We start from the raw sequence: 16,880 nt of genomic DNA, 5'->3' as shown, positions 1-16,880 counted from the left end.
CTGGGGGCAACCACACCACTGGTGGCAGAGAGAAGGAATAAACTGCCACACGCTACATCATAACAAAGTCTTGTAAACAATGCTGAATGGAAGAAACAACGCGTAAAGGAATATGTATTTCCATTTTCATAAAATTTAAAGACAGACAAAACTGAGTTGCATTGTTCAGGGATGTATACATACATGGTGGAACTATTAGTCAAAGCGAGGGAGTGACTGTCCCCCCGTTGGGATACTGTCACCTCTGAGTGAAGGGAGTGGGGGTGCTGGGGGAATGAACACATGGGTTGCTTCCAAAATGCCGGCAACGTTCTGTGTCTTGTCCAGTGTTTGTAATTACGCACATTTGTATTTGATGTATTTTCTCTATGTGTGTTTCACTTAACAAAGGTTGTGTTAAGAGTACTATATATGTAATGGTGAGATGTAGGAGAATGGTTGTAGGTTTACATCTGATAACAATGCCCCCTTCCCTTTCACATTTATGGTTTTGGGTAAATCAGTCTTGAATTCTATGGGTTTTAAATTAGGAGAGGTTTTTAAGAATTCCTTTACCAGTACTCCCTTTTCCTTGAATATATCCTGCACTTTCCTGGCTGCTTTTTGCTTATGGTTGCCAGAGAGAGGAAAGAACTTGCCGGAGGTGGAAAGTTCTATGTGCACGGCAGGCAGCCCGACTGACCACCTCGTTCTTGTTCTGCTGTGCTGGGTTCGAGTCTCAGAAGCCTTCTCAGTGCACTGCTCCCGGCAGCCTCTGCACACAGACCAGTGAGATGAAGGCAGTCTACTCCTTCTGGTCTGCCCCACCTGCCACCAGGAGCACTCTCCTCTCTAAGACACTTTTGGAAGCTCTATTCGTAGCCTTCACAGGCCTGCTCTCCTCCCTCCTGCACCACGTGCATCTGCCTTACACTCGGCTCTTTTTTCACTATTGCTTCCTCAGGGAGCCTTTTTAGATATCTCCCCCTCATTCCTCTCCCTCCCCCATTAAAATTTAATACCTAAGATATGCAGTGTGTCTATTTATGCACTGTGAACTTTTTGGAGGACCACAAACCATTGTGATATGTCAGATTTCCTCACCCCGCCATAACTAACTTTCACCCCTTGGGGCAATATCCATCCCCTTACTGAGAACGCTTGCTCTAACCCCCACTGCAGGACTCCGTCTGCTCTGCATTAGTTATTTGTGGCTGTGTTTTCTCTCCAAGCAGATTATGAGTTCTCGGAAGCCAGAGTCTGTCCCTAGAGTGGGTAAAATATTGCCTGTGCACACCAGGCACTCAATAAAAATTTGAGTTGAACTGAAGAAACATTCTGTTTAAAATAAAATGCAAGAGTGTGAGTCAAGTTGCATACAACTGAGCTGGTTTCCGATGAGCAACTGCCTAGTCACTTGTGAAATAAGAATACCCTTACCCAAAGCTTTCAGGTATGGCTTCAAAATCCATTACACTAGCGGGAACAGAACTGTCATGTTAATTTGCCTTTTCTGATTAGTTTTACATCATCTTGTACATTATTTATTTGCCATGGTTTAAAATGATTGCAACTTGGAAATAAAATATGAAATAAAAATTAACTTTTTAAAAGCAAAATTATAAAATTAAATTTTAGCTTGCACCTGTGTAGCTAGCTACATGTTTAGTTTTAAAGTTGCTTTGCCTTGTGTCCCTAACTTGTTTCTCAGGTATCAGGAGGTGTGTGGGAAAGACACAGAAGGCCACCACACCATTCCGCTCCTCCCACTTCCTCCCCCTGACAAAATGCTAAAAATTTAAGTTCAGATGAGGAAGAGTGATTGCCGGAGGTATATATAGTAAACAAATGGACTGTTTTAAAAAAGGTGGCCTTATCAAAATACTGCTCACTGCAAGGTCACCGTGAGTTTAGGCCTCAGCGGTGAATTACACAATACTGTTTGCACACAGCTTAAATCAGGCAAGAGGAGTGCACGAGAAGGGCCACATGTGAAACCCTAGCCTCTCCCTCGACTGTATATAAATATGCAGCTCCCGCTTCGGCTGTCACTTGAGGATTTAGAGGAAATGATCGGTGCACTTAAGGGTCTCAAATAACTACAGAGACTTCTGGTGCGTCTAGGCTGTGGGGCCAAGGCTGGGGAGCCCTTTCTGAAGGGGCTGCAGGAAATGGAAGAGGGGCGTGGGGGCTGACATCACCGTGAGGAGACAGTTTTCTTTTTATTATTCATTGTGGTCCTTAAGGACCAACATTTTATATTTTCAGTAAAGTATCGCTTGATTCTAACATTTTTTCTCTCTTAAGGTTAAGGTTATAATTCAGTGTTACGACAGTGCATTAGAATCACCTTGGATTCTTGTTGAAATGCACATTGCTGCTTCCCTCCCCCATTAGTACTTGGGGAGAGGGGAGGGTCAAACAGAGAGAACTTTGGCTCTGACTTCCATTTTGTTCCTGTGACTATTTTTTTTTTAAGATTTTATGTATTTATTTTTAGACAGAGAGGATGGGAGGGAGAAATGGAGAAAGAGAGGGAGAGAAACATCAATGTGTGGTTGCCTCTCATGCATCCCCTACTGGGGACCTAGCCCAAAACGCAGGCATGTGCCCCTACTGCGAATCGAACCAGCGACCCTTTGGTTCACAAGCCAGCACTCAATCTACTGAGCCACAGCAGTTGGGCTTGTTCCTGTGACTATTTTAAGGTCAGCAGTATTAGCTGCTAGTTAGGCTAATTTGATCCTCTACCAGATTTGCCCTAAAGAGACTGTCAATTTTCACCTTAATTTCTTGAAAAAGAAGAAACTGGGCCCATTCGTATAATTATATAGTGTTAACGACTCAGAAGGGATTCTGGAATGCTTTCAGGGCTGACAACAGTAATCTTGGAACAATGTAGTGATACCAGGTTGTCACATTGTGATGTTTCCATGGTAATACAGCTTTAAATGTTGGTGGTGTGGTATTGCCTAGGACAATGAAGCAACCTTAACCTGGAAACCCAGGGAAAATAGCCCGATGCAATCTGAGAATGGGGTATATTTGAGTAATGAAAGAAATAAGGGGAAAGTACATTAAGAATAGACCATTTAAATTATGGCTTATGTGACAGAGGAGAAGGAAAAAGTTGAAATTGTTTAAGACACTATTGTATAAGAGACAGAAACAGTAAGGAGGAAAGTTGTCACTGCCAGTGGTCCTAAGCTCCTTTTCCAGACACGTAGGCTCCAAAAGAAGGACCGTGACAGATGCTCGTTTGGGTGTGACCATACATGTAAAGCACACGCCTTCATAGTGCTGTTATTTATTTCTGTTTCTTCTCCTGGCTTGTAATCCTCAGTGCTGATTTTGTATAGAGTGAACTACACTATTTACATGTGCTAAAACACCATGATTTAGAACAGGGCAAGTTGTCATCCTTGCCCAGTTGGTTTCAACTTCTTAGGGACTTGGGTTCTGCCAAAGGATTAGATCCCATAGAAGAGCTTTAATTTATTATCCTGCTAGGCGTAGGTCCTGCATAGGTACTTTGCATGGATTATCTTGCTCAATCATCATGACAATCCAGTACAGTTGATATTATTGAATCATTGCCCAGATGAGGATACTGAGACCTAAAGAGGTTAGGTGACTTCCCAAAGTTAATGCTAGTTAATGGTGAAACTAATTAAAATGAGATTCGTAATTAAAATGGACCATTCTTCTAGTTTTAGAGACTAAAAACTTCCAGGCTCTATCATCCACCTGGACCAAGGCAAACCACATGTGATACTTTTGTTTTCATGGCTGACAGTCAGCCTGTCTTTGTGTGCACCGAGGCAGCTAAGAACAGCATGTGGCCGTCACAGGGACAGCATGTTTGAACAAGAATCAAAAGGCAGAGGATAAACAGGTTTTACCAACAATCTCTGTCATCATATCACAATGAACCTTCACCTTCATCCTATATTGTCTACCTTGCAGGCATTTGGAAGGATCCAGCTTATAAAATGCAAAGGAACAAAGCAAACGTCAATATTGCAAAATGTCCCTGGCATACGAAAGGACAGTTGATATTGCATGCTCTAGTGTACCTTGTTGCATAAGGGCAATTACTGGTAAAATACGTTTTTCTGATACCTTCTACCCAGGGTCAAGAGCAGATTCCTAAATGGGGTTCTCTGCTAAATGGTGATACTGCCTTTTAATGTCTTTACTATTTGAAGGTTTCATCCAACGTTGACAGTCTAGACTCTCTGATTTTTAATACTTCCATGAAGCCCATAACCCGTGGTAGTTACTATATTATACTACACAACGTGTAAACTTGACCTGTCCCAACCTGAATGCAAGGTCCTGGTGACCTACTGAATGTAAGCTCACCCAGCTACAAGCTCCTTCAGGGAAGACACTATACATGGAGTCCACATCCTTTTATCACTTGATTCTGTGTGTTAAAAAACTTTTCTTTTTAAAAACCACAGAATAAACATGTATTATTTGTAAAAAACCAAAATCATAAAAAACATATAAAGAACAAGTAGAAATCCCTTCTTTCCCCTTCCCCTGCTCATAATTCCAAGAACTAACCACTCACTAGGATGTCCTTTTTTTAAAACTTTGCCATAAAAAACACTATATTTAAATTATTTGATGAATAATGAAGAATGTTCCTTTAATTTCTAAGTATGGTTGCCCCACTGACAGTTATAGCTTCTTTTACAGAAACTCAAACACAAGAGCGTGTGCGGAACACCGGCTCAGCCCAGCATTCTAGGTGAAGCACTGAGGGAAACGTGAGGGTTGACCAGTGTCAGGTCCACCCACAAAGGAGGAGTTGCCTCCTGGGGGCGTTGCCAGGGTTACAGAAAATGAAAAGTGTTTGATGGAAATACTTTTTGCTTTTTCTTTTAAAAATGTGTTGTTTTTAGCCCTGGCTGGCATAGCTCAGTGGATTGAGCACAGGCTGCGAACCAAAGTGTCGCAGGTTCGAATCCGAGTCAGGGTACCTGCCTGGGTTGCAGGCCATGACCCCCAGCAACCGCACACTGATGTTTCTCTCTATCTCCCTCCCTTCCCTCTCTAAAAATAAATAAATAAAATCTTTAAAAAATGTGTTGTTTTTGTAATCAGATGTTGAATACATATAAAAGATGATGAATTACATTAAGATGTAAATAATAGCAATTTAATAATCATGTATCCATCCCCCTATTTAAGAAAACAAATCCCCACGTACTTCAGTTGTTAAATTAACACATAGAGATACAAAATAAAGACTTAAATGTTTAGAGAAATAAATGAATAAAAATATGATTGAAGAATAAGAGACTATAATTAATGACTGAGCAGATTTGAAAAATAAACAAATCGAAGTTTAAAAGTGAAAAACAGAATGATAAGTATTAAGCCACCAAGTCTGTGGTGCTTGTTATGGAAGTCCTAGCAAACTAATATATACATTATATTATATTACATTAATTATATTATATATTGTATTATATTATATACTATACAATATATTATATTGTTGATATATTATGGTTGTCCCATTTTCCTCCCTTTATTCCCCTCCACCCTGCATATCCTCTCCCACCCGCATTCCCCCCATCCCTTATTTTGTGTCCATGGGTCATACATATAAGTTCTTCGGCTTCTACATTTCCTATACTATTCTTAACCTCCCCCTGTCTATCTTCCACCTACCATTTATGCTACTTATTGCCGGTACGTTTTCCCCCTCTCTCCCTCTTCCCCTTCCCCGTTGATAACCCTCCTTGTGATCTCCATCTCTGTGATTCTGTTCCTGTTCCAGTTGTTTGCTTAGTTAGTTTTTTTGTTTTATGTTCAGTTGTTGATAGTTGTGAGCTTGTTGTCATTTTACTATTCATAGTTTTGATATTCTTTCTTTTTCTTAGATAAGTCCCTTTAACATTTCATGTAATAAGGGCTTGGTGGTGATGAACTCCTTTAACTTGACCTTATCTGGGGAGCACTTTATCTGCCCTTCCATCTAAATTATAGCATTGCTGGATAGAGCAATCTTGGATGTACGTTCTTGCCTTTCATGACTTTGAATACTTCTTTCCAGCCCCTTCTTGCCTGTAAGATTTCTCTTGAGAAATGAGCTGGTAGTCTTATGGAAACTGCTTTATAGGTAACTGTCTCCTTTTCTCTTGTTGCTTTTAAGATTCTGTCTTTCTTGGGTAACTTAATTATGATGTGCCTTGGTGTGTGCTTCCTTGAGTCCAACTTCTTTGGGACTCTGTGAGCTTCCTGGACTGCCTGGAAGTCTATTTCCTTTGCCAGATTGGGGAAGTTCTCCTTCATTATGTTTTTCACTTCTTGCTTCCTCTCCTTCTGGCACCCCTATGATTCAGATGTTGGAATGTTGAAGGTTGTCCTGGAGGTTCCTGAGTCTCTCCTCATTTTTTTTTTTTGAATTCTTGTTTCTTCATTCTGTTCTGGTTGGATATTTCTTTCTTTCTGCTGGTCCACACTGTTGATTTGAGTCTGTTTCCATCCTGTCACTGTTGGTTCCCTGTACATTTTATTTTATTTCATTTTTCATAGCTTTCACTTTTTTCCTCTATTTTATGACTATGCTCAATGATTTCTGTGAGCATCCTGATTACCAGTGTTTTGAACTGTGCATCTGATAGGTTGGCTATCTTTTCATTGCTTAGTTGTATTTTTTCTGAAGCTTTGATCTAGTCTTTCATTTGGGACTTTTTTTTTTTTTTTTTTTTGTCATGGTGAGCCTGTTATGTAGTAAGGGGTGGAGTTTTAGGTGTTTGCCCGGGTGGGACCACCCACTTTGCTGCCTTGTGACGCTGTATGTGGGGGAGGGGTCAGAGAGGGAACAATGCCACTTGCTTCACTCTCTGCTGGTTTTCAGTCATTTCCCCCACTACCCACAATCAAATTGGGCCCTTCAGGTGCTGATTCCTGAGTAGGTGGGCTTGTGTACGTTCTAGCGCCCTGTGGGCCTCTACAGTGAACTCTCCTGTGAGTCTGAGTTTCTCACGCTGCCACAACCCCCACAGGTGTTTTCAATCAGAGGTTTGCGGCTTTATTTCCCCGTGCTGGAATGCTGGGTTGCACCATCGGTCTCACTCTCCAGTTGTTCCTCCTGGTTTATCTGCACGTAAAAGTGGGACCACACATTCCGCTAGCCGCCACCTCGATGGGTCCACCAGCCGCTGCCTTGCTGTGTGTCCTCTCCACCCAGCTGCCTGTCTCTGCCCATCCTACTGGTCTGTATGAATGTTTCTTCTTTAACTCCTTGGTTGTCAGACTACCATACAATTCGATTTTCTGTGAGTTCTGGTTGTTTTTTGTTTTTAAATTTGTTGTTGTCCTTTTGGTTGTGTGAAGAGGCACAGTGTATCTACCTACCCTCCATCTTGGCCAGAAGTCACTAGAATTTCTATGCAGCCTTTCAGAGTTTTGCTAGATACATTCAAAATGTATAAACTTTAAGACATTTTGTATTTTACTATGAAATTGACCTAAAACCTTTTTTAAAACTCAACAATTATCAACAGACACTTCTATGACAATATATCTATAGATCTACATTCTCATTTTCAAATCAGCTTCATATTATTCTATTGTATAGATAGTCCATAATTTATTCCACCAGTTTCTACTGACAGACATTTGTATTGTGTTCAATATTTTGCTGTCATGATCAGTAGTTTAACGAGCAGCCCAGCACTAGCCTCTTTGCTATTTCAATTACCATTGAAGACAATTTTCCATGGGGAGGGCCTGGAAGGCCCACTGTGACCCCACAGTGACTCCTTGGTGGCTACTCCTCATTCGAGTGGGCCCCTCATCCCCCTCAGCCTGGGGACAGCCTGTAACCTTATGCAGTTTGTCATGCAGGACCAGGTGGTTTAGATGAATGTGACTCCAGGCCCCTCTCCCCTTCACATCCTTGAGACCTCTCCTTTCCCACCTTTGGTCTCAGTCCCGTCCTCATTACCAGCCCCAGAACCAGGAGATGCTGAAAAAAGTTCTAGCCAGTGTTCCCGGCTTAGCATCCAGCCCACTGGGCTTTGTTTAATCTAGTGCCCAGCCTGTCATTCATGTCGCTCCGGGAAATACTTAGACTCCTGGGAGCCGAAGCCCTGAGTGAATGCAAGGGAGGAATGATAAATACGCTTTTCATCGAGGAAAAGGAACACAGAAGGCTCAGAACTCAGAGCACTTTTAGGAAGGATTAACTATAACAGGCTAAATGACACCCTACTTCAGGGGTGTCAAACTCATTTTCACCGGGGGCCACATTGGCCTCGTGGTTGCCTTCAAAGGGCAGAAATAATTTTAGGACTGTGTAAATGTAACTACTCCTTAACTGTTAAGGAGTTGATATTACATTCGGCCCTCTGAAGGGAACCACAAGGCCGATGTGGCCCCCGGGGAAAATGAGTTTGACACCCCTGCCCTACATTATGCACCTGGGAGAACTGCCAAAAAGGCGAGACGGCCACATGCCCAAGTTGTTCAGAGTGTTAATAAGCTTCAGGAGCTTGTGAGATGCAGATTCATGGGTTCCACCCTCAAAGCTCCCCACTGTCTCCCTGGGGTGGGCTCCCCAGGGGATTCACGTTGCTTGATCTGAAGACAAAATCTTGAAAATTACCGCTGTACTGTGATCTGGTTAGGTATGCCACGGATTTTAAAAAGATGGGAAACAAATAATGCTTCAGGGAGTTGTCACTCACAGTTTGAAAAGTTACTAATAGATCTCTGAGAAGAAAAGCAGATGAATTGCTTTGCTTACTTCTAATTCTTTTAAAGCTTGGACACATAAACTCTGTACCCACCTGTATCCCTCTCTCCACTTGAAGATGGTGTGGCTTTATTATAAAGCCATGTCAACCAAATGGTTTTTTTTTTAAGACTTTATTTATTTTTAGAGAGAGGGGAAGAGAGGGAGAGAAATATTGGCGTGAGAGAGAAATACCGATCGGTCGCTTCTTGTAGGAGCCCCAACCAGGTACCACACCTGCAAGCCAGACATGTGCCCTGGCCAGTAATCACACCGGCAACCTTTGGTTTCGTGGGATGACACCCAACCAACTGAAACAAACCAGTCAGGTTCTCAATCAAATGTGTGTTAAAGTTTGCGGGTACCTTGGGATACTGGTAAGTTGCTAAGCTTGAAAAACCAGAAAAGGTGGACGAGGCTGAGGAAGGAGGAGTTGTCTTCCTCAGCTACATGTGAGAATTACTCAGGATGTTAAACCACTATTGATTCTGCCAGAAGGGAAGCCTGTGTGGGCCTGTGCTGTCCTCTGCAGGTAGTCCCTGGTCCAGACGGACAGCCTCGCAGTCAGTCCTTTTCTGGATGCCAAATAGGGCAGGGGGGACATCTCTGAGTCCAAGGGATGGGAGAGTACTCTCTACAGATTTAATTGGTATCACTCTCAGAAAAAAGTACGACTTAATTTTTCCTTTTCAAGAAAGGAAATGGGGACAATTAGTAGAAGGAGAAAAGGAACAGTTGGTATTAGTGAAGTGTTGATATTTTAGTTCTGACACAGGCATTTGTTTTAGAGGAAACAGCTAACCAGCCCCTGCCCCAGGGATGGACTCGGGCCGAAGCGCTGCCTGCCCCGTCCTGGCCTCTCTAGGGCCCCTGCAGCTGAGCGCTGGCTGTGGGCTGGGCCAGGGCGGCTTTGCCCATCCAGAGCGGAAGAGCAGGACCATGGACCCTGCAGAGTGGGCTGTGTTTCTCTGTTTGCAGATTTATATGGACTCGATTTTCACTCTCGGGGAAAACCAGCATCTTGAGTTCTTGTGGAAGCAGCCCTGAGTCCGGAGGCAGCCTCCTGTGTCCCTGCTGTGGCTCTGCCTGGTGAGCTTGCCTGCCCTTGGGAAGGAGCCAGAATAGCTGGTACATAGATAACGCAAAGGGATTAGATTCGCTGATCTCCAAGACCCATGAAATCAGATTAGAAAGTTCAGTGAAATGCTTTTTGTAGGCCTTAGATAGGCACTTAAATTGAATTACCTGAAAAAGGAACTGTATTTTAGAATTAAAAGAGAGTGTGTGAGGACACTTTGGCACTACCTGTCGTGTCTCAGGACAGGGGTAGGCAGCACGTTGGTCAGCAGCCACCCGAACTCCGCCAGCGTGTGCAGCAGGGGCCCGTAATCCGTCCTGATTTCACAGCCCTGCGGGAGCAAGCAGAAGAGCTCCCAGTCTGATGTCAAAGACAACCAGCTACCCAGGCGATTACAATAAAGGGCGGAGGGTGTTCTGAAGAGGGGAGTTTACCCTCCATTAAGTGCAATTTCACTGGGGTGCAGCTTTCCTGGGCTGTGTTTTCTGCTACCTGCTGCCTTCTAACCCTTGAACCAAGTTAGAAACACTGGGGATCATAGTAGAGACGGTTCCCGTTTGTTCTCCAGAGTTTGGGCTCTCCTTGGGTCTTGTTGCCTTGGTCTTGTCCAGGCATCAACCGCTAATGGGGGTGGCACCTGCATTTTAAATAAGCTCCCTAGGTGACTCAGATCTGAGCAGTCACAGGCCACACTTTCGGAAACACCCGTCCAGCGACTGGGAACTGAGGACAGGAGTGCGGAGTGCGGACTGGGGAGTGAAAGGTGAGAGGCGCTTAGAACTGCTGTTGATTTTTTTTTTTGAGCTTAGAGCTGGACTTGATTTTGACTTGGAGCTTTACCTCTTCCTTCAAACCCTGTGTATGCCTCTCAGTGGGATTTCTAGTTTCTTTGAAAAAATGGGCCATGTCTCTAACCTTTGTAAGACCAGAAAGGCAAAAGTGTCCATGGAAGAGCCTGTCAGCCAGGCCGCACACACACCACGGTGTGCCTGAAGTCAGTCTGCACACCTCAGGTGCTGACCTCTGACCTCTGAGTGCAGTCAGCAGCAATGCCCTCTCCCATCAGGGAGGATGATGCTGTGTGTATACACATCCGGCTGACACAGAGAATACCTTCTGGATATCTTTGCCTTTGGCAGTTCCCAAGGTAAAAAGGCAGTCACATTGGTTGCTTGGAGATAAAGTACTAGTTATTGACTGAGTGTTTTCACTTTCAGCCAGTTTTCATGGCATTGTGTGAAGGGAACAGAGCTAGAGGACTTTGTTTAGGTCAGAACACCAGTCTTGGGGATACACTGCTGTTTTCGTGTAAGCCATTGCTTTGCTATCTCACACCAGTGGGTGACGCAGTGCTCACAGGTCCGTGAGAAGTCTGTTCACGCATCTGTGAGGAGACTCCGAACGAGGCTCAAACGTGTCAGAAGGGGACTTTGCAGTGTTAGGCAGGAAGAACTTTAACATGTAAAACTACATATGAAAGTAAAGCAAAATTGTCAGAATGCTGCAGTTTACCTCAATAACAGTCCATTGTTCCACTACGATGGCATCATTTCCTTTTCTACCGGAACCTGGAACTCCAGAACCTTCTTCTTCATAGATAAAGAATCCTTCCAAAGACTTAGGCAAATGGTCCCCTTTGAGGGAAAGGATACAATTGAGGAGAGCTGTAAATGTTGAGTGTTTCTTAAGATCATCTAAACCCTTAAATAACCCTGGTAGGAAGCACGCAGGGAAACATACATGTTAATAAACACTTGTTATGGCTCAATCAATAACATCCTCCTCCTCCTCTCTGAAGGTTTATTTATTTATTCATTCTTCCAAAGGTCAAGACAGCTTTATACTTCACTGAATTAAAACCGAACTGTAAACATGAACATGACAATAACAAAAACACGATAAAATAACATCATACAGTGAGAGGCAAGTAGATTTGCTAAGCCTCAAAAGCGTCTGGAAATAGCGTCCCCTCGGATTTTGGTTTCCGATCTATATGTAGTATGGATGTTACTCACACCATTAAGAGAAACAACATCAACAATGTTAATCCTTGAAATTTACAGGTGTGATATTATAACTAATGTGAGGTAAGATTATTTCAAAAAGTATAAACACAGAACAATTCTTCGCTTCAGTGATTCTTAAAAAAAAAGAATGGTGACAGGAAGATTCTAAACAGAAGTCATTGTCAAAAGAATTCCTGCTGGGAAGGAAGTTTTAAGGGAGGGCCTCTTGACATTTTCTTGAATAGCTGACAACAACCATCTGGCCAAAACTGAACTGATTCTATGGAAGTTCTTTTGTCTCCAGTTTTGCAAGAGGAGACAATTTTCCCATGGTCACATGTGGTTAAATATTTTGGTTTTTATACAGCGAAATATCACATTAAAGTTTCCCTAGATGACAGTTATCCAGACAACGAAGGCCTACAAAGTTTTCAAATGCGCTACTAACCATAAATATAAAAAAGACAAACACAATTTTAATATAATATTTAGTTTTAATTTTTATGAACAGGCTACAAACCTTAAGAGAAAGTCATTATATTATTGTTTTCACATCACTTACGGTTCAGGCAGAATATCATGAAGAATTTACATTGTTCAGAGTGGTTTCCAAGAACCGATAAAGTTTAATTTACTAGTGGGAGATGGTCTTCTAATTACAGTACACACTCCATTTCCTTTAAATGTACTTGACTGTCACACCAGAGTGACTGGAAGAACCAAACCTCTTTCTGAATGTAAGTGCAGGGTATCACTGTATCATCTTTAAAAATAGATGCATATGTCCTAAGTCCTCTTTTAGAATGGGGGCATGTGAATTTAAAAATAATTATATATTTTGATAACAATATGGTTATTTATAATCTATTTACTTTGGGATTGTACAGTATACTGTGAGACCCATAGGTTTTATGTCTCAGCATCTGTTTTCTTGCTCTCAGTATTGGGGTTTTCTAGTAGTTCTTGGCTTCTTCTAGTTTAAAAGAAAAGTGTGGTAGACTTATACAATGCAATAATGAGAATAAAAAAAGAAAAACTCACTGCTCTGAATCAACATCAATGCATTTCAGAGATACTGTGTTAAGCAAAATAAGCCATATATAAGGACATAACAGATTACATACTTTATGCTTCAAGCTACGTAAAGTTCAAGAACAGGTAAAGTTGACCTATGGTGATGGAAGTCTGAACAATGCTCCTCTCCGGGAGGAAGGGTATTGACTGGGGAAGGTCATGAGGAGGCCTTTCTGGGATGTTGGAAATGTTCTGTGCCTTTTTTGTTTTTGCATTTCTTTCTTCCCCAGGTTTATGGAGATATAATAGACATGCTTTTCTCAGCTTTATTGGGATATAATTGATGTACAAGGAATGTTCTGTACCTTGAACAGCTGGACACATAAAATTTATGCACTGTTTACACATATGTTACATTTAAGTTAAAAACCAAAGTCCACCCTTCTCACTTTAGGGCCCCCAGGCCCCGGGCTGGCTGGCTTAGAGCTCGCGCTGGTCCCCAGAGCCAGAGCCGTAGCAGACTCACACTTCCCAGGAGACAGCACTAACAGAAGTGCAGCTAGGGAGGTGGCCAGGAAGGTCTCGTGGGGAGTGACTATTTGGGAGTTTGGTGTGTTAAATCTTCTAGGTAATGGGGTGAGGCAATAAATCTGAACAATTACTTAATAACTGTTCCCCAGTGGTGTCACCTTTAATGTTACCTATTCCAGAACTTCCCACCCAGTGTGCCTTGGCCCATTAGTGTGCTGAGAAACAGATACAGGTGTGACAAGACGCAGGCGCCCCCTCCTGCCCAGAGCAGCTTTATCCACTTACACCGTGTGCCTACAATATTGCCATTTTCCATGTGTGCATCATATGAAAAATTCACAAAGCATTTACCTACTGTTTCTCCAAAACAATTTTTTAAAAGCCACATACCACCATAGCAAAGGAAAGGACACTTGTGCTGAGGAAGGGTGGTCTCCAGGTCCAGTGTGCAGTGGTTCGTGGCAGGCAGAAAGTTTCTGTAAGGTCTAATGTTGTATCTCAAAAATCCATGCACACTTTGCATTCTTTTCAAATATATTCATATTATGTAAAGAAGTAATGTTCCCCCCTCTGCCCTCTTAAAGTAATAGTGACACTCTAAGAGGAAGTTTACCCTGTGACTTGTGTACTCCCTGGCACAAGGCTACATGTGTACCCCGAGGGTGCCTGGACCCTGGTTTGAGAACGCAAGCTTAAAGGGTTCCCAGGGAAGAGTTTACGTGTCTGGGCATGAGCTCTTGCGTAGTCACTCTGGCTAGATACGACATTGGCACTCCTGTAAATGTGAAAAAGGGTAATACTCCATTTTAGTAGTTTTAGCCCACGTGTCATTTTTGGCATTAAACTGCCCAGAGGTGGGCCCAGGAGCGTCTCAAAGAAATGGAGGGCAAGCACGGATGGGACCTCTCTTTCTGAATTTCCTTCATGCCCATCTGTCTCCAGAACAAATGCCAACCTACTTCTCTCCGTCTCCGCCATCTTCTCTGCGTGGACCATTGCAACAGCCTCGTAACAGCCTCCCCACTTCCACTCTCACCTTCTGTGGTCCACCTCCCAAAAGGAGGCCAACAAGGGGCTTTTAAAAATGCAGATCCTAACTGCTTCTCTACACTTTTAATGAGTGACTACTCAGAATAAAAGTCCTGACAGGACAGCAAATTGCTTAAGAGCACCCACTTACCCAGGTGCCCCCTCCTCCCGCCCCCACTCTTGAGCTGGTGAACAGAGGCACTGATTTAATAGCTTGGTGCCTTACTTTCCTCATCTGTAAAAGGGAAATATTCATACCTACCTCATAGCGTTGCTGTGAGGATTAAAGGAGCTAATAGATGTAGAGTGCTTAGGACAATGCTGGCGCACAGTAAGTACAATTCCATGTTAAACCTTGTTGCGTTACTTCTATTATAAGGCTCTGCAGGGAGGGGCTGCAGCTTACCTCTCCCACCATGCCTGGAGCCATTCTCTCTCCAGGGACAGAGCCCTCTTCCCAGTTCCCCTTTCCTGTCCTCGAGTTCTCGTACATTTGGGGGTGATTCTTTCACAGAGAACTGCCTACCTCTGGCTCCCCTGGCCGGCTCCTTTCCGGCCTTCCAGTCTCAGTGGGATTGTTACCCCATCAGACGAGACCTCCTGACCACCCCTCTTCGTGGGTTCTTCCCTGTTACTCTCATTACAATATCCTGTTGGGTTCCCTCACAACGCTTTCCTCAATTTTGAAGTTAAATATATGTTGTGATATCTGCTACTGCTGATGCTGTATGGCTAGCTCCTTGAGAGCAGGGAAGATATCCATTTTGCTCATCATTGGAAACCCGGGGCCTGGCCTATACATATATATGAAGCGAATAAATACCTGTTCAAATGTCATTCCTCTACCCCACTGCTCACTCTGACAGATCTCCCTGCCAGTTCCACACGAGCATTTTATAGGGGTGAAAGGATTGGACTGCCTATCAAGTGAAGTCTGAAAAGAATTCACAAAGAATTAAAATATATTCTTAAGATATGGGTGTGTATGAAAGGTGGGAAGAGACTCTGCTCCTGGTGAGGGGTGTGTGTGTGTTTTGCAGAAGTGGGCAAAGCTGCCTGTCTCACCCCATGTCAGCTGCCCACTGAATCTCTGTATGTTCTGGCAGGGTCAAAGCTTTGTCTCCGTGCCAGCCCCAGGTAAGCGTGCATTGCATCCAGTTGAGGACTGGTTGCAAAAGGCCTAGCAATGCTGCAGAAGGTCAGGTACCGGAGGCCATGGTGGTGAGAACCCTCAGGCTACAAAAGGGCCACAGGCGCATTTCTGTGGCACTTTTCCGAGCAGAAAAGGCTTTGAGGGAGGTTGAGAAAGGGCACTAAAGAGGAATTTCACAGACCTTACAACTTTTCCACCATGACCTGCCCAAGGAGAATATGTTTGGAAACTTTTTTTTTTCCTTCTCTCTTTCTGGAGGAAGGCGTTCTATAAAACGAGATGTGTGGAATAATATATTTAAATTTCTGAGCCATGTCTGGTTTTGTACTTGTATTCCTTGTGGTGCGCTGACTTCTGACAATATTTTGGAAGAGGACGGAAGCAAGACAAAACAAAATGTGCATTGTCCCCATGTGCTTTAGAAGTCAGCCATCGGCTATCCCAGAACAAAGCGACCAGGTCAGCCCTACTTCCTCTTGACTCGCTTCTCACAGTGACAGAGGCCTTGGTCACAATTTCCCCTCTGTAGCTTCCCTGTGTACTCCCAGGGAAGTCCTGAGTGACACACCCGGTCTCCGGACCAAGACCAAGGTGGCTGTCAGGGACTTGGCGGGGTCTGCCCCGTCAGATGTCTGTCTGCTGAAGCCTTCCAGAGCTGCTGGCGGAGGTTCTCCCCGGGGCTCTCTAAATAGCTTCTGAGGCTTTAAGAACAAAAGCCCTACAGAGCCTCTAACTGGCAACTGCTGTGGCTAATTTTGTTTTCCACAGGCAAAGGCCTGAAAGAGATTGTGAAAGGAGTATTTTCTGTTTTTTCCTTCAGTAGTTAGTCACAAACCAAAATTTGAACTGGCTCCAACTTTGACTCTCTGGAGGGAAGGAGGAGAGAGAGATGGGGGGAGATGAGGAAGGAGGGAGGGAGGAAGGGGGAGAAATGTGAAGCATGAACCGCCCTCCGAGGAGGAGACCCGTTCTGAAAGTACTGGAATTGCACAGAATGAGCATCAGGAAAGAAAACCAGCCTCAGAAAACGAGCTCTGCTGGCGGGTAAGGCACTGTGGGAGTCACTTTGCACACACTTCCTCTTATTAGATTCTCACAACAGTAAAGTAGGAGTATTTTTAAACTTTAATTTATTTGTTTAAGTACAGTTGGTATACAATCATATATCAGTTACATTAGTTTGGGGTGTACAACATACCGATTTGACATTTTTATCCCTTACAATGTGATCACCCCACTACTTCTAGTGACCATCTGTCACCATGTGAACTGAGCACAATATTGTTGACTATGTTCCCCTTCACTTCTTTAACCCTCCCCCTACCCCTG

General features: G+C 43.5%; 1 protein-coding gene across 1 annotated transcript in view; it reads right to left on the bottom strand.

Annotated features, from left to right (window-relative positions):
* Positions 1–16,880, bottom strand: part of RFTN2 (raftlin family member 2) — a 62,273-nt gene that overhangs the window by 18,825 nt on the left and 26,568 nt on the right. The window contains exons 6-7 of the mRNA XM_028509202.2: positions 11,331–11,452; positions 10,046–10,149 (exon numbers count right to left, since the gene is read on the bottom strand). Of these exons, the coding sequence (XP_028365003.1) occupies positions 10,046–10,149; positions 11,331–11,452 (226 nt within the window). The remainder of the gene's footprint in view (positions 1–10,045; positions 10,150–11,330; positions 11,453–16,880) is intronic.

This window comes from Phyllostomus discolor, chromosome 4 (assembly GCF_004126475.2).
Source record: "Phyllostomus discolor isolate MPI-MPIP mPhyDis1 chromosome 4, mPhyDis1.pri.v3, whole genome shotgun sequence".
In the NCBI taxonomy this organism is placed as follows: Eukaryota; Metazoa; Chordata; class Mammalia; order Chiroptera; family Phyllostomidae; genus Phyllostomus; species Phyllostomus discolor.
The sequence above is the reverse complement of the archived record's forward strand: the minus strand, read 5'-3'. Positions and strand labels throughout refer to the sequence as shown.